Source organism: Chanos chanos, chromosome 8 (genome assembly GCF_902362185.1).
Source record: "Chanos chanos chromosome 8, fChaCha1.1, whole genome shotgun sequence".
Taxonomy (NCBI): Eukaryota; Metazoa; Chordata; class Actinopteri; order Gonorynchiformes; family Chanidae; genus Chanos; species Chanos chanos.
Genome location: NC_044502.1, coordinates 27,289,065 through 27,312,521, shown reverse-complemented (window position 1 = coordinate 27,312,521; position 23,457 = coordinate 27,289,065). Strand labels below are relative to the sequence as shown.

General features: G+C 41.1%; 1 protein-coding gene across 1 annotated transcript in view; it reads left to right on the top strand.

Moving 5' to 3' along the window:
* Positions 1–23,457, top strand: part of LOC115819525 (glutamate receptor 3) — a 59,986-nt gene that overhangs the window by 13,591 nt on the left and 22,938 nt on the right. The window contains exons 3-9 of the mRNA XM_030783034.1: positions 2,368–2,607; positions 11,621–11,808; positions 20,033–20,086; positions 20,200–20,361; positions 20,715–20,882; positions 21,334–21,438; positions 22,593–22,700. Of these exons, the coding sequence (XP_030638894.1) occupies positions 2,368–2,607; positions 11,621–11,808; positions 20,033–20,086; positions 20,200–20,361; positions 20,715–20,882; positions 21,334–21,438; positions 22,593–22,700 (1,025 nt within the window). The remainder of the gene's footprint in view (positions 1–2,367; positions 2,608–11,620; positions 11,809–20,032; positions 20,087–20,199; positions 20,362–20,714; positions 20,883–21,333; positions 21,439–22,592; positions 22,701–23,457) is intronic.

Sequence of the window (23,457 nt, the reverse complement as noted above, 5' to 3'; positions counted from 1 at the left end):
CTCTCTCTGTTTCTGAGATGTAGATTGATTTTCTGACTGCCTTACGGATGACCTCTGTTTTAATCTCATCAAGCAAGGACACACCACCAAATCTCTCAGAGGACAGTACACACCTCAGTCCTGGAGCAGGGAAGAGCTGTCTGTCCTCCTCACAGTCACAGACCCCATTATGGCAGCTTGTTTTAGTGTAGCAGGATGCAACACCGCCTTCAAGTTTGAGAAGGCTGGTGTGTTTGGCATACAGAGACTTTTTCTTTAGGCTTGTTTATTTTTGAGCCTAGGTATTCTGTAGAGAAAAAAACGTAGTGATGTTTTATTTAATTTATTTTGTTTGGCCAGGGAGAACATGTTCTATTTGGCTGTCGGAAGAAGCAATGATGAAAGCATAACAGATCCTGAGTGAATTCATTTGTGGGTTATAAACTGATAGATGATATTGATTGATTTGTGGATGTGTGTGGTGGTTAAAGAAAGTGCCTTTCGTAGATCGGCGTGACAATATTATCGGCAGATATGGGCACGTTGCAGATAAATCGGTTTCAGCCTTTATAACGGCGTTTATAAATGACAGTTAAAAGAAGAGACGGAAGATGGATCCTTCACCCATGGTATGGCACTCCTGTCGGCCATGCCTGGTTTTGCTGCAGTAACGTGAAAGCCGGTGCAATCAGTCAAACATGAAAGTTATGTTTAATGTTAGGTTACTTGACTGGTGTAGACTATAGGCTGTTGACAAACTTGATTGTAAGTTTATGTAGGAAACAGCGTAGTAGTTCTAGAGAGTAAACAAACAACGGTCCTGTCATTTCTCCCTCGTCTCTTCTAAAAATTTTCTCTGGCAACATCGCTTACAGCAGCTTCTAACGCTGTCCATTGCTAAATTAGGTTACTGACAAAGCAAGCTAATGCCATGTTTATCAGTGGAAGACCGCTGATGTTGTGAGCGATTAGACTGCAGCGTTTAACTTATTCTGCCTAAATGAGGCAATGGCAAATATATTTGTGACTCACATGTCTGTAGGTACAGCCTATGCATTGGAAATGATTAAACCAGAGGGGACACGTAAATAAACGTGATCTAACACGGCTTGGTAGCCACAAAAAGTTATCTAGTTTCTCTTTCAAACGTGTAGTGTGAAATCCCAAAGTCGCAAATCCTCGATATGACATGATTACGGTCATGTAGTATTAGATGCATTGAACATCAGCATTTACTCTAGCTCACTGTATCTGTTTACTGCATTATTTATCAAAACTTTAATATATCTTGTTGTTCAAAGTATGACAATACTTTAATACTAATACTTATGACAATAAAACAAGTTTATTTTTAAACTGCATTATGTCATGTTATCTTGGTGAGGACTCTTAAATAACTACACATAACAAATGTTAGGGAAAATCATTGCTTAAGTTATGTGTTTCTGGAAAGAAAAAAAAAAAAGAATATCGGCTGATATATCATTATCAGATTTCTAAATCATCAAATATCAAAATCGGTATCAGTCTGAAAAATCCTATATTGGTTGGGCGTTGGTCTCTAGTCTGTGAGTGTTTGTTACAGCTGAAGTTTTAAAGTTTTTATTTTTATTTTTGAATGTTATATGATACTAAGTACACAACAGTAAGGTGGCTTTTGTTTTTACTTTATAATATGTTTTACTTTATCCTTCACGAAGCTTCTGTTTTGACTTGATGCATGTGTGTGTGTGTGTGTGTGTGTGTATGTGTGTGTGTGTGCGCGTGCGTGTGTGTACGTGTGCTGGCAGTGATGTTTTTCACTGGCTGATGTGATGTGTTTCTCCTGCTGTCTGTACAGATTTATGACTGTGTGTAATGTAAAAGTGTCAGGAGCAGCTCAGGAGACAGGTGAAAATCAGACACCCTCAGTCAGACACATACAGAACATAACGTGCGGTGATTTGGCTTTTAGTTGACAGAAAACACAGAAGTGTTAGCCTCGTTTTAGTCCAGTGTTTTGATCACACGTATGTGATTGTTTGTTTTAAGAAATCTGTAGGTTTGAACTGAGCTTGTACAGGCCCAAAGACTTCTAGCTGTTTGTGTGTATTTTCCCTCTAGACATTTCAGATGAATCAAGTTATGAATGTGAAATATGACTCTACCACATGCAATGGAATAGTAATACAATGAAACTGACTCGACTAGATTACAACTCGGCGTGAATTTGCAGGTTTTTCTTTTTTAATTTTTGCGTGTGTCCTCAACTTTTACTTTGCATTTAGTTGTAAAGGAAGTTGGCCCCACATAATTATTGTTTTTTCTCACTAGCCACCGTGAATGGGGTTCACAAGGGAAGGACAGAAGAGTGGATTAATGGAGTGTTGTCTTCCTTTTTTGTTTCAGTTTGTTCACAGTTCTCGCGAGGTGTCTATGCCATCTTTGGCTTCTACGACAGGAAGTCCATGAACACGCTGACATCCTTTTGTGGAGCGTTGCATACCTCGTTCATCACGCCCAGTTTCCCCACTGACGCTGACGTCCAGTTTGTCATTCAGATGAGACCAGCTCTGAGGGGAGCCATACTCAGCCTCCTGACTCATTACAAATGGGAGAAGTTTGTCTATCTGTACGACACAGACAGGGGTGAGTTTAACTTCACCGCTAACACACACACACACACACACACAGGCACGCACACACACACACACACACACACACGCAGGCACACATGCACACACACACACACACACACACACACACACACATGTGCACACACGCCCGCACACACACATGAATGCATAAACGCACACGCATGGACACACACGCACACACACACACTCTCACACACATACACACACAAGCAGCTGTATGTATAAGGTGCAGATACATGTAGTTTCATTTACATTCAGACATTTGAAATAGCTATACTGTGAGTCTGGAGACACTGAGAAAGAAACTGAGAAAATTGAGAAAGGAAACATGATTCAATTTTGTACCCTTTATATTAAATAAAATTACACTAGTGTGAGCCTGTGGATGTGTGCATGTATGTGTGTGTGTGTGTGTGCATATGCCTTTGTTCTGTAATTGGATTGTCACAACAAACTTTGACTTTCACACCTCCTTCCATGTGTCTCATTATCGTGGCGATGCCTTGTCACCTCAGCAACCTCACGAGGGGCTGTGTGGATGGGCACTCTGTTGTGAAGGGCAGGGCTTTTTCTGAATGCAAATGAAACACTCAGGTATATGTCATCATCAGTTCTCCCAACACAGCTGTGTTAATAAGACAGGAGCCCAGGACTGTCCACACATCATTCATAAGTAAACGGATAGCAACAGTCTAAAGACTTACACACACTCATGAGACCCCATGACTCTCTCTCTCTCTCCCTCTCTCTCTCTCTCTCTCTCTCTCTTCACTTATTAATGATTTCATGTTTCATCAGCACAGCGGTGTAAGCAAGGCTGCTCCCCCCACAGCCTCATAATCACTGTAAAAGCACTGGTACACATCTCTCCATAGGGAAGTATAAATCTCCATAAAAAGACACCCAAAACCCCTCAGTAAGCACTGTACTTGCTGAGGACTAGTTCCCTGGGACAAGAAAAGGACTAAATAACTTGAAGGAAAAGTTCAGAGGCCAGAAACAAGAGATTGAGGTGTAATGAAAGAGTGGAAGAGACAGCCTTCAGAGTCCTATTACTCAAAAGCAGTTTAAATGCAAAATGATCTTAAAAGTCATGACTGGAAACCTTTTTGAACATTTGCTGTCTTGACTGATAACTTACTAAAAAAAATTACTATCAGAGTCATCAGAATAATTTTTTACAACAACCCGTTTATTTAACATGTTTTAGAGGAGCGGGTTTAGGTTGTCAGGACGCCTAATGGCATAAAAAGCTTATGCAGTTAACTGTGGCTTAATTTGCAACACACCTAATTAGGCTTATTCGATTAGCTTCCACTTAATTAAAACCCACCCTTCATCCTGTCATATGACTGATCTAATGAAAGAAGAAAATCTCTCTGTGACAGTGGAGAATGCTCTCTCATCAGTAGTGACTTAAACCAACCTTATTTTAAACTTTGGATAGAATGTTACTCAGCAGAGAAGCTGTCTAACCGACTGGCTTGTGCACCAATACAGAGAGTTCTGATAGCTAAAAAAACAGAAAGCATTGCCACTGGCTGTCCTCTGGTCTCTGGCAGTTTTCACACTGTGTCATCTGTATGTCTGTATGTGTCTGTATGTATGTGTGTGTCAGCGTGTGTCTGTGTGTATGTTGTGTCTGCGTGTGTGTGTGTGTGTGTATGTTTTGTTTGCGTGTGAGTGTGTGTGTGTGTGTGTGTGTGTGTTTATCTCAGATGCTGCCTGTTGATGGGCCACATGAGTCACATTAGCCTTGAATGAGGAAATCACATGGCATGTAGACTATGATTGATTGAGACTTGGACCAATAATGATGGCGGTAAAAGCATGACTTATAGGGCCTATAGCCAATCAGGACGAAGAGGGAATGAATCTAAATATACTTTAGGGAGAACATGAAGCACCAGTAATTATTGTTATACTGCTTTATCAGATTATTATTCTCACATTAGCTTTTTTTTCGTCCTCATTCTGTCCCACTCTCTCTCTCTCTCTCTCTCTCTCTCTCACTCTCTCTCTCTTTCTCCCTCACACACACGCACACGCACACGCACACACACACTAGAGCTAATCTGCTGTTGATCAAATTGCATGGCTCCGTTCTCTGTGCATGTTTAAGCTGTGAGAGATGCAGTAGTTGGGCAGAGTTTGTGCTGGTGTGACTCATTTCAGGCTTAATTCTGCTCCATATAGAATAGAGTAAACTTAGGCTGGTATGCATGTTAAGCTGTTTCAGGAATTATGGCTGAAAGCATGAAGAGAGAGAGTGTGTGTTTGTATTTGTGTGTGTGTGTGTAAATGTGTATGTATATGAGTATGTATATAAATATCTACGTGTGTGAATGACTGTGTTAGTGTGTGTGTGTGTGTATGACTGTGTGAATGTACGTGTGCGTGTGTGTGCCCATCCTGCTGTTCCATGCCCATCAGCCCTCAGTGGGGAGTCAGAGCTGATTAATGGTATATCGCTAAATGACTCGGCAGGGCTCAGGACTGCTGAACACACACTAATTAAAACAGGGAGAGTAAGACTGTGTGTGTGTGTGTGTGTGTGTATGGGAGAGAGAGAGAGAGAGAGAGAGAGAAAGGGAGAGGTACAGGTGTGGTCAGTGTATGTGTTGTGTGGTTTGAATACTCTTCTGTGTGTGTCAGTATCTTTCCATGTGAGCAAGTGAGTGTGTGTGTGTGTGTGTGTGTGTGAGTGTGAGTATGAGTGTGTGTGTGAGAGAGTGTTTAGTTTTCCCTGTTCTCCTGCAGTGTGGGCTGTGCAGTTTAATCCTGTATTATTTATCACTGATCATGTTTATTAATGACCAACAGAGGATCTCTCCCCCACAGGGATTCTCTCTCTCTCTCTCCCTCTCACTTTCTCTCTCTCAGCTTCAGGGAGTCTTAGTCCTATTAATTTATTTCTGTTAATCCTCCAGGACACCATGAGGTTCCATCCATCCCCTCAGAACCATCCAACAAATTAGAATTTTTATGTAATTATTTTTAGTGGCTTCAGTTTTATGGAAACTGAACGAAGTGTATTTTCACATTCTTTTTGTTTTATTTTAGTGAATTCAGAACACGTTACGCGTTATCCTGCAGTCTTGATGTTTGAGATTTCGATTTTTTCGAACCCCAGCTAGTGTTTCAGTTTGAGCCCTTGCTTTGCAGCTCAAGGGCAGACATGCTGAAACACTGTGAGAGGATCAGTAATTCAACTCCTCACACTCACTGCAATTCTCCAAATCTCTCCTCCTCTGCCTCCCCACCCCCTCTCTTTTCCTTTCTTTCTCTCTCTCTCTCTCTCTCTCTCGCTTTCTATCTGTCTTTCTCTCTCTACTCCTCTCTCTCCCTCTCCCCTATGTCTTTCTCTTTCTCTCTCTTCCTGTAAGGCTCTTGTTTCCAGTCCAGCCTTGCGTTTTTTTTCTTTAGCTCCCAAAACATTTCAGCACCGGACAGCTCCCCCCTCCCCTTGATCTATTTCAGATGCAGCTTGCGTTCTATTCCTGTAGAGCACTGCGTTTCAGAACTGGACAGCTCCTTGTTTCATTCATTTTCATTCACAGGCCGCCTGTGTCCCGCAGACCCAACACTGCTCTCTTCTCTTCTCTTCTCTTCTCTTCCCATTTCATGTCCTTTCTTCCCTTTACATCGACAAGCGAACATCTTAAAAGGGGACAGGCATAAAGGAAGAAAGTATTTGAATGAAAGCATTCACCCTTTCATTGTAAATGTGACGAGCCCTCTGGGTAATGTGTCTGTGTGTGTGTGTGTGTGTGTGGGTCTGTGGGACTTCAGACAGATATCAGTTCAATACAGAGTACAGTTGGAAGTGTTTGTCTGGGCACAAAAAAAGAGGTGGCTCATACACACACACACACACACACACACACACAGAAGGAGAGAAAAGGGTAGTGTGTGAAAAGGAGGACAGGGGAGGAGAGAGAGGGGAATACTAACGCCCTGTTTTCTATCACACTGTAAATGCCACCAAACAGACAGAGATGTATTCAGACAGAATATAAACAATGGTCACACATTCAGGACAGATAGTCATACTGCTTAGATGACACCAACACACAGGTCCCCCAAAAACAAACTGGTCTTGAAAATACCATCGTTGCAGGCTTTGTCTATTGGCTTGTGTCAGTTCTTATACGCTGTGTCTATGTTTGATTTTGTGTGTGTGTGTGTGTGTCAGTGTGTGTGCACCTGAGCACCTGATAAGCAAAGTCATCTGTATTGTGCAATAGCAATAGACCCTCAGGTTTAATTTTTTAAAGTCTCGCAACACAGTGGTAAGAAATATTTATTTGGTTTTTAAATAATTTCAGACACATTCATAGTCTAAAATTCCACACTCCAAATGGATCAAGTGTAACAGGAAGTAACAGAAAGTACATATGCTCTTAAATCTAGTTAACTATTTATTTTCAATTATCTCTTGACACTGATCTCAAAAGTTATTTTCAGAACTGGAGTTAGGAAACTGACCCAAAACAGCAGCTGCATGTAGGACAGAGAAAAACGCAGAGGATAAAAAAAAAGAAAAAAAAAGAAGAGAGGACCAAAGCAGGCTATACAAACACATTAAAATGCACCAGTATTTCACCCCAGCCCACAAAGACTCATTCCCAAAGCCACATGCCACCATTTTCAACCCAGGTCCACTGGGAAACCGGTTTTCATCTCACCGTGAGCCACCCTGGCACACCTGATCCAGACGAGGAGTCGATGAGTTGAGTAGTTTAGTGAAATCAGGTGTGTTAGGAAAGCGATTGAGTGATAAATTTGCTGTGCTTTGGGCTGTAGAGCATGTTCTGTGAAAGAAAAAACTGCACAAATATAGTCAGTCGCTTTGAAGTGTTTATCCAAGAGTTGTTCAGACACTGATGCTGCTAAGAGAGAGAGAGCGAGTGAGAGAGAGAGAGAGAGACAGAGAGAGAGAGAGAGAGAGAGAGGGAAAACGAGTTGTCTTTAGTAGTAAGAAAAAGACACCCTCACGCTGTAATCTCTGAACATCTGTCCATGCAGAGTTCTTTTTCTCTCCATAGAAACAGCTCAGAAAAGTGTTTATTAGGTCACTCTTCATCATTGACTTTACTCCTTTCTGTGTGTGTGTGTGATTTGTAGCTGCAGTGTATATAATTGGTCGTCTGAAAATGCCCTTGCTGATTGCCTTAGCTGATGGCAGCTCTTCTGATCTGGAGCCATCTGTTTACAAAGTCAATCAAACACTTTGTCCCTTTGTTTCTTTATTAAAACACTGCTCCTCTATGCCCCCTTTCCTTTTGCCTTAAAGTGTGTGTGTCTGTGTGTGTGTGTGTGTGTGTGATTGTGTTCGCAGTCACTGTAAATGTAAGTAAGTGACAGTAAGTGTAGAATACGCATGTTTAAATGTGAATACAGATATTGGCAGTATTTAATCATTTATTGCAATTGCTGAAACGCTTATGTACTTGCATAATTACAGTTACTTAAAATGCCGTATCAACTATATTTAAATGCTCGGAATCTCATATAATTCCAGAATATCAAATACTTGTGATTTGTTTGTGAGTTTTGTCTGTATATGCTAACTGTATTAAGAAAATAATCAGCAGTTAACTGAGCACCACAAATAAGCGCTTTTTAAATGTACTTCTATATGTGTGAAAACAGCTCTAATTTAAGGCATACTTAAAACTGTGGATATTTTAGTCTCGGCTTTAATTAGCTGTCTCATGGTGAGTATATTTCAGTAGGTGGTAAGTAGTAATTTGTGATAGACACATACAGTCTTGTGTTTTTCCTGTTTCTGTGTGTTCGTCTGTGTGTGTGTGTGATAGGGCTGAACGATTAACCGATTTCAAATAGAAATCGCGATTTTAAAGGCTGCGATTAATAATATACAGTATATTATGCAGCGCGTCTAACCCAGGATTTAAACTGTCGTGTCAATGGTTTTACAAATTCTTGCCGTCCTCCTTGTGTGACAGTCATACTAACCAATCAGAAGTGCCGTGCCCCTCTCTAACCAGTCATGCTCACAAATCAAAAGTAACCCTAGGCGACTGCGTAAACGCTCACCAACATCAAACACGTGAAATCCAAGGAAAACGTTTCATTTGTGGTGCGGAAAAATGGCGTCTGCTGAGCTGGAAGTAACATTGGACAATTTTTAATTCTTTTTAAAAAATATTATTACTTTATGTATTTAACTTAACCCAGTCACAGGTTTTCTGATGATTGTTCTATGTCTGATTGGTCTATGTTTTATGCTAATTAAGTAAGCGGTAATGTACAGGGAGCCGGTTATTATTGCGAAATAAACCCTGACAGGGTGATTCGTGTCGGGGTCCTGCATCACCCTGTCGGGGTTTTTTTCGCAATAATGACCGGCTCGCTGTACCTTGTCCGGCTACTTACTAAAGAAATCAGTAATTTGACACAAAATATTGATCTAAAAATGATTTTATTGCTTCCGATAAAAAAAAAAAAAAAAAGTCCGATAGCGATCAGAACTGCGTACATTGCAACGGTCTGCGATTCCGAAATAACAGGCCGTAGAATGGCGTAATTGACTAATCAGAATCGAGTATTCAACAAGGCCATGTAATAGGAAAAAAAATAAAAATAAAATATATATATATATATATATATATATATGTATATGTATATATGTATGTATATATATATACATACACACACACACACACACATATCTTTATATATATATATATATATATATATGTTGGAAGCCATATCTTTAAGTTCTCATCCTTGCATTAGAATATAGTGCAGTTAATATTTTGATGGTATCTGATTATGCTCCATCTCATGTTTTAAGTCTATTACACAGTGAATATTGAACTGAAGCTTGACTTAAAAAAAATAAATCACAAATCAAATCGCAATTGCAATATCTGTCAGAAAAATCGCAATTAGATATTTTCCCCAAATCATGCGGCCTTGGTGTGTGAGTATATGTTTGTGTGTGTGTGTGTAATTGTGTTTGTGTTTTTGTTTGTGTCTGAGAGCAGGAGTATTTCTGAGTGTGTGTGTAATTTGAGAGTGAGAACATGAGTATTTGTGTGTGTGTGTGTGTGTGTGTGTGTGTGTTTCTGAACATTGTATGACCAACATTAGCATCATTAGCATTCTTACAGCGAACAGCAGTAGCAGCAATTACATTCATCATCCCCTCCTCTCTTCATCTTTCCCCTGCGTCAGCGCTTCCTCCGCCACTCCTCCAACTACACACAAAACACATAAATCTCCCCACACCAGAGAGGAGAGAGGGAGAACGAGAGAGAAGAGAGAGAGAGAGAGAGAGGGACAGACAGACAGTGAACAGAGGGAGAGATAATTGATCAGTTCTACTCTGGCATATTCTATTTTCTGCCTGTTTGGAATCCATCCATATCAGCATAAACCAGATCCACATTATTACACTGCACTCCCGCTTACAACACTGTCTTTTACTGAGTCCTGTGTCCAATGTCATTTGTTTGTGTGTGTGTGCGTGCATGTGTGTGTGTGTGTGTGTGTGTTTGCCACTAGAAATCTCTATATTTATTAAATAATGGCCCATATTTCAATTGAGCAATTTACACTTAAGCACCCTCATGACACTACACTTGTCTCCCTCTTATAGTCTTTCGCTCCCTCTCCCTTTCTCTCTCTCTTTCTCTCTCTCTCATGTGTGCACACACAAACACACACACACATACACACACACATACGTACTCACTGGTGTATATTTATAGCTGTTGACCTTGAATTGACATACAGAGCTGAACATTGATCTGAACACGAGGCGGGGGAATTGAGGCTGTCGCCATGGTGATAGGCCTTTGAGGTTGCGTCTGTTAAAGGTGTTTGGGGTCAGAGCTTTACACACACACACACACACACACACACACACACACACACACAATCAAGCATAGACACAGAGAGAGAGGGGGGGGCTTTTTTCATTTGTGGATTAATGTAACGGAAGAGGAAGGCTTGATTATTGAGCATAGTTGATAAGTGAATGGATGCAGACTGGAAACACATTCACACACAGACACACACACCTACAAACACACACATACACACACGCACACGCACACACAAAAAAAAAGCATGTGGAAGCTTTCTGTGAATGATGGTGCAATGCAGTGATTTGTCTCACTCTCTCGTGAAATGGATCTGAAGTCAGTGGGGTGCACTAATTAATGTGCACTGTGTAATATTGCAGTGGTCTCGTGAAACTGATCTAAAGTCAGTGGGGTGCACTAGTTAATTCCCACTGTGCAATATTGCATTGGTCTAGTGAAACTGATCTAAAGTCAGTGGAGTGCACAAGTTAATGCTTACTGGGTAATATTTCAGTGGTCTAGTGAAACTGATCTAAAGTCAGTGGGATCTCCATTTAATATCAGTTTTGCAATATTGCAATAATCCTATAATAATCCTATATTGCAATAATCCTATACTAATCTTATCATTCTGATCTTTATGAATTATTCTTTTTTTTGTATTAAAAAAGAGTAAATGTATGTAAAGATCATGTATTTTCAGTGATAGACCTGTTATGCATTGGGTGTGGTCAGAGACGGCAGCAGTGAGGCAGTGACCACAGGAAAGAGTGTAGTGGTACTGCAGGGAAACTCTGTCCTGTGCCTTTGATACAAGTGTCATTACCATGTTTACCACTCAGAGCCATACTCGCCTCACATCTTATCAAACACATCAGAGAGGCTTTTCGCCTTTTTCCCTATCTGCTCTCTGATTTTCTAATGGGTCATGTATTTCCTCTTTTCCCCTGCTTAAGATCTGAATCTTTCCTTTTTGTGAAATATGTTAAGAAATGTTTCAAGTTTCTCCTGTTTGTGTGTATTTTTTTACTGTGAATGGTTTGTATGTTTGTGTGTGTGTGTGTGTGTGTACGTGAGTGTGTGAGTACATATTTTTCATGTTTTTGAACAGTTGAACATCTCTTTCTCTCATCTGTGAGTGAATCTGTCTGTTTTCCCCTCCCCCAGGGTTCTCCATTCTCCAGGCCATAATGGAATCCGCAGTTGCCAATAACTGGCAGGTGACAGCCCGCTCTGTTGGGAATATCGTGGATCCGCTGGAATTCCGTCGGATCATCGAAGAAATGGACCGTCGACAGGAAAAACGGTTTCTCATCGACTGTGAGGTGGAGCGCATCAATGCTGTTTTGGAGCAGGCATGAGCCCTCTGTGATTTTATACACACATCACAACACATATGATATTCAACTCCAACTGTGTATGTGTACACAGCATCTGAACTGACGAGATAGATAGACAGATAGATAGACAGTGTCAGGGCCGGTGAGGCCTGGTTAGTTGAGGACCCAAAAGCAGACTGAGCACAGAGTAAGTTTTTAGTTGGAGTTTTAATAATTACAGTGATTTCCAGAAACCCAAAAGACAGTGGTCTCAGAAGGGCAAAGACAGGCAGAGGACAAAACAGGCAATGGTCCAATGGAAAAAGGCAAAAACTCTTCTTACAAAAACAGGCAATGATCCTAAGGCAAAAAGCAAAAACTCTTCTTACAAAAACAGGCAATGATCCTAAGGCAAAAAGCAAAAACTCTTCTTACGGAAACAGGCAATGATCCTAGGCAAAAGGCAAAATTCTTCTTCCAAAAACAGGCGATCAAACACATGAAACAGGAAAGAAGGCTAGATAATTTGGCAACAGGAGTGGAAACAGACAGGGCTTAAATGCAGTAGCTTGTTAATGAAATGGGCAGCAGGTGAACAGAGACCGGGCAGGGAACAGGGTAAGACATGGACTGGAACATACAGAAACAGGCAGACAAGACATCCAGGACACAAGGAAAACAAGGACTAGGATCTAGGAGAGCGGGACTGGACTGTGACAGACAGATAGATAGATAGATAGATAGATAGATAGATAGATAGATAGATAGATAGATAGATAGATAGATAGATAGATAGATAGAATTAAGGACATAAATAAATACTGAGAATGCCAGGTGACAGTGATGTTATAAACTATTGGTTTGTGAAGGACACTAATTGCATTGTAAGGAGAGAATGGTGCGTCTGTCATGGACGTTGGCATCCTGAATCACTCTTTTTGAAGGGAGAAGTACAAAGCGACGATGGAGGAGTGGATCAGAGGATTATCAATGAACGAGTCGGCTTTCCTCTCAGTGACTTTTAAAATCACGGCCGCTTCGCGTCTGCTGTCTGCCAGACATTAGACGTTAGAAAGCCTCTCCGTTGTTCTCCGTCACTTAGATAGCGCCAGCACAGGTGTGCTGTGCTTCTGCCCTGTTGCTGAGCCAATTAAGATCCACTCTGCCATCTAATGGAATTGAACTCTCTGTTCTTTCAGTTATGTGCATTCAGACGGACATTTAGCCTTGATTTGTGCCACTGATCTGATAAAGTGCCATGTGATTTTGCCCACGCAGCACGTCTCTATTGAATTACACACCAAGCCCCAACGCTAAGTTACAACTGTTTCCCCTCAGAGATAGAAAACAGGCTTTTTTTACAGCAAAGACCAATGTTTGGTTTGGCTTTTATTCTTCAGAATGCAGTGTATGTTAGTTAAGAGTTAAAATGCATATGTATGTTAATGAAGAGGTAAAATGCATATGTATGCTAATGAGGAGGTAAAATGCAGTCAGAAGTAGCCAAGCTGGAAGGTAAAGCTATACAGCAAGTCCTTCTCCAGGAGACCTACACTCTCACAAAACTGACTTACGGTCTAACCCCCTTGCCTGTTGTGTTCAGTCTGTCTTGAGTGTCTTGGATTATCAGGTCTGTTGGAGGCTTCCAGGAGCAGAACTGGACACCTCTGGTGAACAGTGCTTGTTTACTCAGTGAGAGAGACGTTTGCTTTTAGCTCAGTGGCTGATGGGAAGCTCTGTTTAGTAATCAGGCGGTGTGGCAAGGGATCCGATACAGCTGTCAGATGTGTCCTTCGCATAAACACACGCGTGCGCGCGCACGCACACCCACACACACACACGTACACAGTCACACGCACACATACACGGTCACATGCATATGCATGCATACATTTTGTGTATGAGTGTGTATGTGTGTGTGTGTGTGTGTGTGTGTGTGTGTGTATATATGTATGTGTGTGAGTAAGTAGGACACAGTGTCCTGCAACAAGGGACCAGTGAGAAAACTAAAAATACTCAACTACTCGCCTCAATATTCATCCCACAGCACCTCAGGAAAAAGACAGAAGATTCTACACACACACACACACACACTCACACACACGTGAGAGATGGAGGGAGAAAGTGCTGGTGGGAAGACATTCGTCATTAAGACAGTTATTGCTATGTGACCATCAATGAATAAAGACAGGTGGCACATTAATGACCAGGCCCTCAAGAGAGTTTGTGTGTGTGAGTGAGTGAGTGAGAGAGAGAGAGAGAGAGAGAAATTGAGGGTGGAGAGAAGGTGAGAAGGGACCCTTGGGAGTGGTGCTGAGGGGAAGAGAAATGTGAATTCTTCTGATCTGAGAGAAAGCAATATATCTCATCGACTGTCTAATGAGGGAAGAGGAGTGGAGTGAAGAGGTGGGAAGAAGAGAGGAGAGGAGAGACTGAAATAAAAAAAAAAGAAACGAAAGAATTTTTCTTTTATGTTCAAGAAGTCAGTTACACCCCAGAATACAGGATTTAAGATATAGCCAGAACAATTAAGTGTAGATATCAAAGCTTTCCCTCAACATTACAGCTTTCAAACCTGCCTCGTATCAAGGCCCCACTTCCAAAGCAGCGCTCATTAAAGAAAAGTCACTTACATCATCAGTAAAAGTGTGGTCAACTCACAGGTCTAGTGCTTCTGTTAGTGCTTTACAGTGTCCTGTTTTTAGTGTCCACTAATGACAAAGACATAACGTTTAATCGCAGACTGTCAGCATGGAAACAAAAGGCTTCTTGTCAGTTATAAATACACACTCTGTCTTATCAGTAGTGAACACATAGAGGAACATATGCATGCCTAAAGCAAATGCGTATGCAGGGCATGTTGTTTTACTGATATTGATCTGTTTCTGGCTTTTTCCTGTGTAAATAATTAGAATGGACACCTTCAAGGATAGACAGAGAGAGAGAGAGAGGGAGAAACAGAGAGAGAGACAGAAAGAGGAGAGAGAGAGAGAATCTTATCAAATGTGGAGATTAGGACCAGGAGAAAAGATGCGCGGCTGTGATTCTTTCAAGGTGTGGTGACTGACTAATCAAGTTTTATTCAATAGCCATTAGAAATGCAGGGTTTAATCAGTGACCTCTGTGTCAGCCAATCAATGCCTGTCTCCTTCAGTATCCAGCTTGCCTATCTCCCTCTCTCATTCACTGTGACAGGAGGAAGCTGAGATGCCTGCTACGTATGCAGTGTACATGTGTACAGAGTGTACGTATGCAGGTACGTGTGTGTGTGTGTGTGTGTGTGTGTGTGTGTGTGTATGTATGTATCTATGTGCATGGAGAAGGACCAGAACCCAAATGGCAAACAATGGTCACATTATCAGAAATGTCTCAAAAGTCCCATGGGAAAATATTGTGTTTTTCATCATTTTTACTTAACATGTGTTCTGTTCCTTTGCCTTTGGGCCCCACGTACATAATCATTGCAATCTCTCTCTCTGTGTGTGAGTGTGTGTTTGGACTGAGCAGCAAATCTTGATAACGTGAATTTGTAATTTCTCAAAAGCTGGGATTTTGACTTTTTAAATGACATATTTAATATTAAATATTTAATATCTTGAGTTATTATTACATGATATCAGTACAATATTTGAGATGAGGAGTATCTCTTCGTCGAAGAGACAGATGCAGCCAGCTGACTGACTGTGCCTTATTTGCATAAAGAGCAGATGCTGACGAATCAGGAGCATCCTCCTTGACTGAGTAGAACAGTCAGCTTCCATTACATGCCTAGTATAGCCATACCTTTACCACTATAGATGTGCAAACCCAAGTATTATGTAAACAGTGTTTGACTGTCGTGGCAACCATGGAAGGAATCACAGCCCGTTTGTTCTAACATCTGTAAAATGTCCGTGGACAACAGTCTGAAGAATGTAGAGTGAGAGAGATGCAAACCAGTGATGTGCCACCAAAACTGACAGTTAGCAAGTGAATAAATGTCTATTACAGACATTTTGGCTAGTCTCAGCTCTTAGCAGGCAGGTTTGTGAAGACACTAAGAAATATCCAAGGTCATTGTCATGCTTTACTTAGCCCTGAATGTGGTCCTTTTTTACGCAGTCAGGGTTTTCCTTATTCCATGTTAGGTATTTTTGCAGATAATCCTCTGTGACACGGGGGCGCCCTGAGTTCATTAAAAATGTGTGTTATTTTGTGCTATGTTCATTGTGTGTGAATGTCAGCTTTTATTGTGGCTTAATACTTCAAATTTAAGAATTCATGAACATTTTGTGTGTGTAGGAAAGGTCATTTTAGCTGAAGGTCTGTTCTTTCCTGTGACTCGTTTGAGAAACAGCCTTGCTGAATGCGTGTGTGTGTGTGTGTGTTTTTTTTTGTCTTTTAGGCATGACAAAAATGAATGTGAGATATTCATCATAAATATGAATTTAAAGTGCCAGCCAGATCTCAGTCGTAATATCTCTCAAAATATTTGCAAAATGATGTTTTGTCTGTATTATGCAGCCCTTTCTGTGTGTATGTGTGTGTGTGTGTGTGTGTGTGTGTGTGCACGCATGCATGCGTGTATGTGTGTGTGTGAGGATATGATAAGCTGTCTCCGACCATTTTGTACCCTTTGTCCAAAACTACAGACTCACCAGAATTCAATGTTGGCTGAGAAAAGAGCCAACGTTCAGACTCTGTCTGGGGGACCTCAAATGTACATACACACACACACACACACATATATGTGTGTGTGTTTGTGTGTGAGAGAAAGGCGGGGGGGGGGGGGGGGGGGGGGGTTATTTTGCGCCTCTCTTCTTTTCACTCATTCACACACTTTCAAACACACTCTCACTCTCTGTCTCTCTCTTTCTCTCTCTCTCTCTCTCTCTCTCTCTCTCTCTCTCTCTCTCTCTCTCTATTGCACACATACATACACAAGCCCACACACACACACATATGCACACTTTGAGCTTATTTCTGAGACAAATGCTGAGCTTTGCTATGGACTAAATCACATTTTGAAGCCTACTCTTGTGTGGGAAATTGTCCTCTTACGTAAGTGTTGCTGTTATTCAGTGTCTCCAGTTAATGAGACAGAGAGACAGGGAATTTCATAGTGCTGCTGTGGTTTTTTGGGACACTCAGTGCTATTCAAGTCCTACCCCAAAAACTTATAAGATGACAGCTAGCTCGTGTAAATGAACTCCAATCCAGAATCAGAGTGTGATGGTGTGTGTGATGGTGTTATGGTGTGTGAGGGAGTGTGTGACACTGTGTGCAAGTGTGTGATGGTGTATGTGAGTGGGTGATGGTGTGTGTGAGTGTGTGATGGGATATGTGAGTGTGTGATGGTGTGTGTGATTGTGCAATGGGGTTTGTGAGTGTGTGATGGTGTGTGTGATGGGGTATGCATCTATGTGAGCGTTTGATGGAGTGGGTGAGTGTTTTGGTTTGTGAAAATAAATGATGAAATGTGTATGAGTATGTGCTCAGTTTATGAAGGTGTGTGTGTGTGTGTGTGTGTGTGTGTGTGTCTGAAAAAGCTTTCTGTTACAGTCTGCAGTAGACTCAGCACTGCCTCTAGGCAACATGCCTCCACTAAGAGCTTTGAAAGTGTGTGAATGAGTGAAAAGAAGAGAGGCGCAAAATAAGCCCCCCCCCCCCGCCTTTCTCTCACACACACAAACACACACACACACATATGCGTGTGTGTGTGTGTGTGTAAAATTTTTTTAAGCCAAAGACGGAAATATTTTGCTGTCATAAATGTGATGGTGTTGGGAGGAACGGTTTTAATCTGATCATATACAGTTCTCTTATACACACACATAAACACAATACTGTTCTCTTACACACACACATAAACACAATACTGTTCTCTTACACACACACATAAACACAATACAGTTCTCTTATACACACACATAAACACAATACTGTTCTCTTACACACACACATAAACACAATACTGTTCTCTTATACACACACATAAACACAATACTGTTCTCTTACACACACACATAAACACAATACTATTCTCTTACACACACACATAAACACAATACAGTTCTCTTACACACACACATAAACACAATACTGTTCTCTTACACACACACATAAACACAATACAGTTCTCTTACACACACACATAAACACAATACAGTTCTCTTATACACACACATAAACACAATACAGTTCTCTTACATACACACATAAACACAATACTGTTCTCTTATACACACACATAAACACAATACTGTTCTCTTACACACACACATAAACACAATACTGTTCTCTTACACACACACATAAACACAATACAGTTCTCTTACACACACACATAAACACAATACTGTTCTCTTACACACACACATAAACACAATACTGTTCTCTTACACACACACATAAACACAATACTGTTCTCTTACACACACACATAAACACAATACTGTTCTCTTACACACACACATAAACACAATACAGTTCTCTTATACACACACATAAACCCAATACAGTTCTCTTACACACACACATAAACACAATACAGTTCTCTTACACACACACATAAACACAATACTGTTCTCTTACACACACACATAAACACAATACTGTTCTCTTACACACACACAAACACAATACTGTTCTCTTACACACACACATAAACACAATACTGTTCTCTTACACACACACACATAAACACAATACAGTTCTCTTATACACACACATAAACGCAATACTGTTCTCTTACACACACACCATCTATAAATAGAGTTAAAAGAGGTGAAGTAGATAAAACAGTTCCTCTACAGTAAAAAACACACAAGCTCATCCTTACATAGAGCCAAGTGATAAATCAGCTGAATTTAGTCAAAGTTGAAGTTTAGCTGAAGTTAGTTAGCATCACTAAACCAAACCAAAATTCCTATTCTGGCTTAATCAATGTCAACAGTTAAACAACATAAATCAGCTCAAGGCTTCTTAGTTCTGCTGGATGCTGATTTACATAATAAGTTGTGGAACGTTTTCATATATATCGAGAAAATTGGGCGGGCAATGAATAAACAGTGAATTGTCAGTGCTGGGTTTTGGCAAATTCAAAACTGTTAATAAGTCATAACTGCTACAAGTGCCATGTGGAAAGGCATAGCAGATTGTGTACTTACTTACTTACTTTTATAAACATATACAAAGACTACTCATAGCTTATTGAGCAGCTGTGTGTTATGTAGAAATAGTACAGCTGTGGTGCCATAGCTGATGAATATTTTAAAGCGTTTTCTTATCTGGGTTGCTTAATCACCTTCTCAGACGTAATCTCATCACTCTGCAGTTACAGTATGGTCTTTGCCGCAGACAAAGACTAAGTGTAAAGATGAAGTAGTAACTGATCAAAGAAAACTGATTTCACCTCACCCTCTTACCTCGTCAGACACTTGTCCAGGCGTTGTCCAGGCGTTTACTACAGCAAACAGGGAAAGACGGGAAAGGAGGGGCAGCACAGGAGCCTGCCACCCCCGTGATCCCGGCCCTGTGAAGAAGTGCCCCAGCGCAGGAGTTTGGTCTGTGTTACGGCGTATCCATACGTTGTGTTACAGGGGGCTGCCATATGTTGCCATGGCGATACATCCCATTTTAAACAGGCAGCCACCTTTTTAGACACAAGTGAATGGGAGCTGAAACCAAAGTTTCTGGCCGACCCATAAATCTCACTCCGTGTCGTAACCCTCTGCTGTTTTTAATCAGGGGCCTGAAACATGTCCCTCAGGAGCCTGTGACAGTAATCATGAAATGATTAATACAGTGAGATAGATCTCGAGTCAGTCCTGTTTCAGGAGCAGGCTGAATACACGCGGGTTGTTTTTTTTCGGTAGTTACTGCCGGTGATGTAGCAAGAGGTATGGAAGTTGTAATGTCACATACAGTACGCAACATTAGTTTAAACTGCCTTTTTGTCAAGTTACTGTGTAAAAATAGCATTGTGAGTTGTTATGTTAATAGCATATTTAATTTTTGTCATTAATTTTAATCTTTTTATGTTTTTCATTTGTCGTACGAAATGTAGTATGAACTGTTTATAACACATACAATTACTCTGCACATCATTTTCATGAGATCCCTGGGGCTCAAAAGTCAAAACAGACTTTTTCCTATTAATAATTTTTCTCAAACGTTATCCTCAAACATTATATGAATAAATGAATGGGTGGGTTGATAAGTCGATAAATAACTGAATGAATGAATTAATTAACGGATGTATTTATGTATTTGCCCTCAGGTCGTGGCCTCAGGGAAAAACAGCCGTGGCTACCACTACATCCTGGCCAACCTGGTGCGTGTTTGACCCATCTCTCCGCTCAGTCCAGACAAAAGCAGTTAAGCTTGTGGCAAAGTGTTTGGCCTTTAATCTCTGGCCTGTGTGTGTGTGTGTGTGTGTGTCTCCAGGGCTTCTCCAATATGAGTCTGGACAGAGTGTTCTCAGGAGGGGCCAACATCACAGGCTTTCAGATCATTAACCCCGAGAACCCCATCGTTCAGCAGTTCCTGCAGCGCTGGGACCGCCTCGACGAGAGAGAGTTCCCCGAAGCCAAAAACACGCCGCTAAAGGTCTACCCTGTCAGAGAGACAGACACGCAAACATCTGCACACATATACACAAATATATATACACACACAAAGGTAAATACACACACGCACATACACACACATATGCGCACACATACACACACATGAACATATACAAATAAACACGCATACACACGCACACACATACACACGTGCACCCACATACACGCGCACACAATCTGTGTTTTCATCTGTCTGTCCTGCTCTCTATCCCTCTCCATGTTTCACCTTGCAACTTACTGTCTCACACTAGGATTTGAACTGGCTGCACTGTCCTGTGTGTGTGTGTGTCTATGTCTGTGTGTGTGTGTTTGTTTGCTGTGGTGTGTGTTTAGTACACTTCGGCTCTGACTCATGATGCCATCCTGGTGATTGCGGAGGCCTTCCGGTACCTCCGGCGGCAGCGCGTGGATATCTCTCGCCGTGGCAGCGCAGGCGACTGCCTGGCCAACCCGGCGGTGCCGTGGAGTCAGGGCATCGACATAGAGAGAGCTCTCAAAATGGTAGGATGGGTCCACCGGGGGTCCAAGCCGCTGGAAATGTTCCCACTGTCATGGTTTTCACTGTTGTGACACGTGTTAATATCTTTTTTTTCTTTTTTTCAAAACTTTTCTTTATGTGTCAGTGTATATCTAATGTAAATGTGAAGGTGTTTTGGTAGAAGGTGTTTGATATTGTTAGTGTTTTCATGGGTTTTGGCTCCGTTTGTGTTTTTTTTTTCAGTCTGTTCTTTTTGGCATTTCTTGAGAGTTTTCATCCAGATATTACAGTAATGTCCTGAACATTAAATGTGTTGATGTACAGGTGTTGTGTTTTATTGTTTTGTTGATGTGATGGTTGTGTGTGTATATTATAACTATGTGTGTGTGTAGTTGTTGTTGTTGTATAGGGGGGGTGAGTGTGTGGTTTGTTCTGTTGTGGGTGTTACTGTTGCTCTGTGTTGCCGTTCGGCAGGTCCAGGTCCAGGGCCTGACGGGGAACATCCAGTTTGACACATTTGGCCGCAGGGCCAACTACACCATCGATGTATATGAGATGAAACCTGGGGGAGCCAGGAAGGTCAGTGTGTCTGCACACACACACAGACGCACATATACGCACATTTACCTGCACACACACACATGCACACACACGCACACACTCACACACAGATGCACATATACACACATATATGTGCACACACACACATACATGTACAATCATGTATACACACATGTGCGCACACACACACACACACACACACACATATACATACATATACACAAACACACAGACACACGTACGCATATACATGAGTTTCATCATTCTATCACAGTGTGACTCTGTTATCTGATTCCAGCTTTGTTTACCTTTAAACAGTCATTTCTCACAACACAACTGTCATGACTGTCACAATATTTTTTTCTTTTTTGATTCATCAACTCTTGGTTAAAAATCTCTTTAACATTCACACTCTGTTTATCTTCTTCACCAAACTAGGAGAGACATGAGAAAAAAAGGAGGTCACTCAGAACAAAAATATATTTTAGTGTTATATTAGTAAATTTCCTGTCCAGATGTATTCTTTTGTACTACTATATTGTTTTTGCTTGTCAAAGAGTCCAAACAATCATCATTTTCAGATAGTCTAACAGATAAAATGGTGATGAAATGTCACACCTGAACACACCTGGAGTGTGTTCAGTTAGTTTTGTTTGTGTGTTTTTTGTAACCTTTGACCCACAGCCTGTTACATTAAAGGCTCACATAGGTGATGGTGCCACTTTGTCCGCTTTTGGTCTAAATGTAATGAAATAATTTATCATGGGCTGCTAAAATAATATCCTCTTAATTAAAGTGTAACATTTTTGCCTTGATCTCCCCTACTCATTTGCTGTTAATTTACCAGTCAGAGTAAGGTTATGTGAGTATAGACCAGAATTCCCTGCACCAGTGAAAATGCTAACAATGCTAACCAAAAAAGCATTCATCAGATGTCACAATATTTGTCACACGCAGAAAACTACATTACACAAAATACCCTGCCAAACTATCATCCTGCTACATGCATCACTTTCCTAACCACTATATCACTCACACTCCTGTCTGAAACACTGAGGTTTCACGTGCTGTCATGAATGCCTTGTTGATATATAATTTTAAAACCAATGCTTTGTTGAAGTTTAGCTTTGTCCTGTTAAAGATGTTGTTGTTTGTATGACTTCACTTCACAGATCGGATACTGGAATGAATATGAGAAATTTGTATATATAATGGACCAGCAGGTCACCAACGAGTCCTCTTCTGTGGAAAACCGAACAATTGTGGTCACTACTATTATGGTACACTATCCAACGCTGATTTTAACTGTCTCACCCAAAATCATTCTGCCACTCAAGGCCAAGGTGTCCATTGTTACATTCTGTCCTGGGAGGGTAGAAACCATTTTCTGTTTTGAGTTTGCTTTGCACCCACTCACTACACGTTGAAACAGTCGAATCACGTCAGAGTGTTTGAACTGTACCCGTGTGGATGCCAAAGCATTTTGATTTCCATACATATGCGGTGGCCTGTTGTAGCAGTGACATCACAATACCGGCTTTGGTAATGAGTTAGTCTAGACCTGTCACTCCATCTGCGCAGACAGACAAACATACACACACAGAGGACGTAAGTAAAGCATCTCTCGCACCTCTTCCTCATCAAAGTAAATGGCCAGTGACATCGGGATAGATGACTTTGCAATGAAAAAATAAATAACTAAATAAATACATAAGCGTTTTAAAACCAGTGAGATGAGAAAGACAGATGGTTTTCTCCTGAGTGACGGAGAATGATGAGTATTTGAGGAGGACATGGCATTGACCCACCCCACCCCCACCCCACCCCTCTTCCAACCAGCCCTCTCTTCTATAGAGATCTCCTCAAATCTCCTCTGTCTCATGCCACTCAGCTCTGTGCTGACCTATGACCTCGGGAGGGTCCGGTTTCATCCAATCAGCAACAGAGAGGTGACAGCTCAGATGTGAAATGTCAAGAATGATGCAGTTATGAGGACATATGTAGCATAGAGAACTATAAGGGCATAAAAGTGGTTTC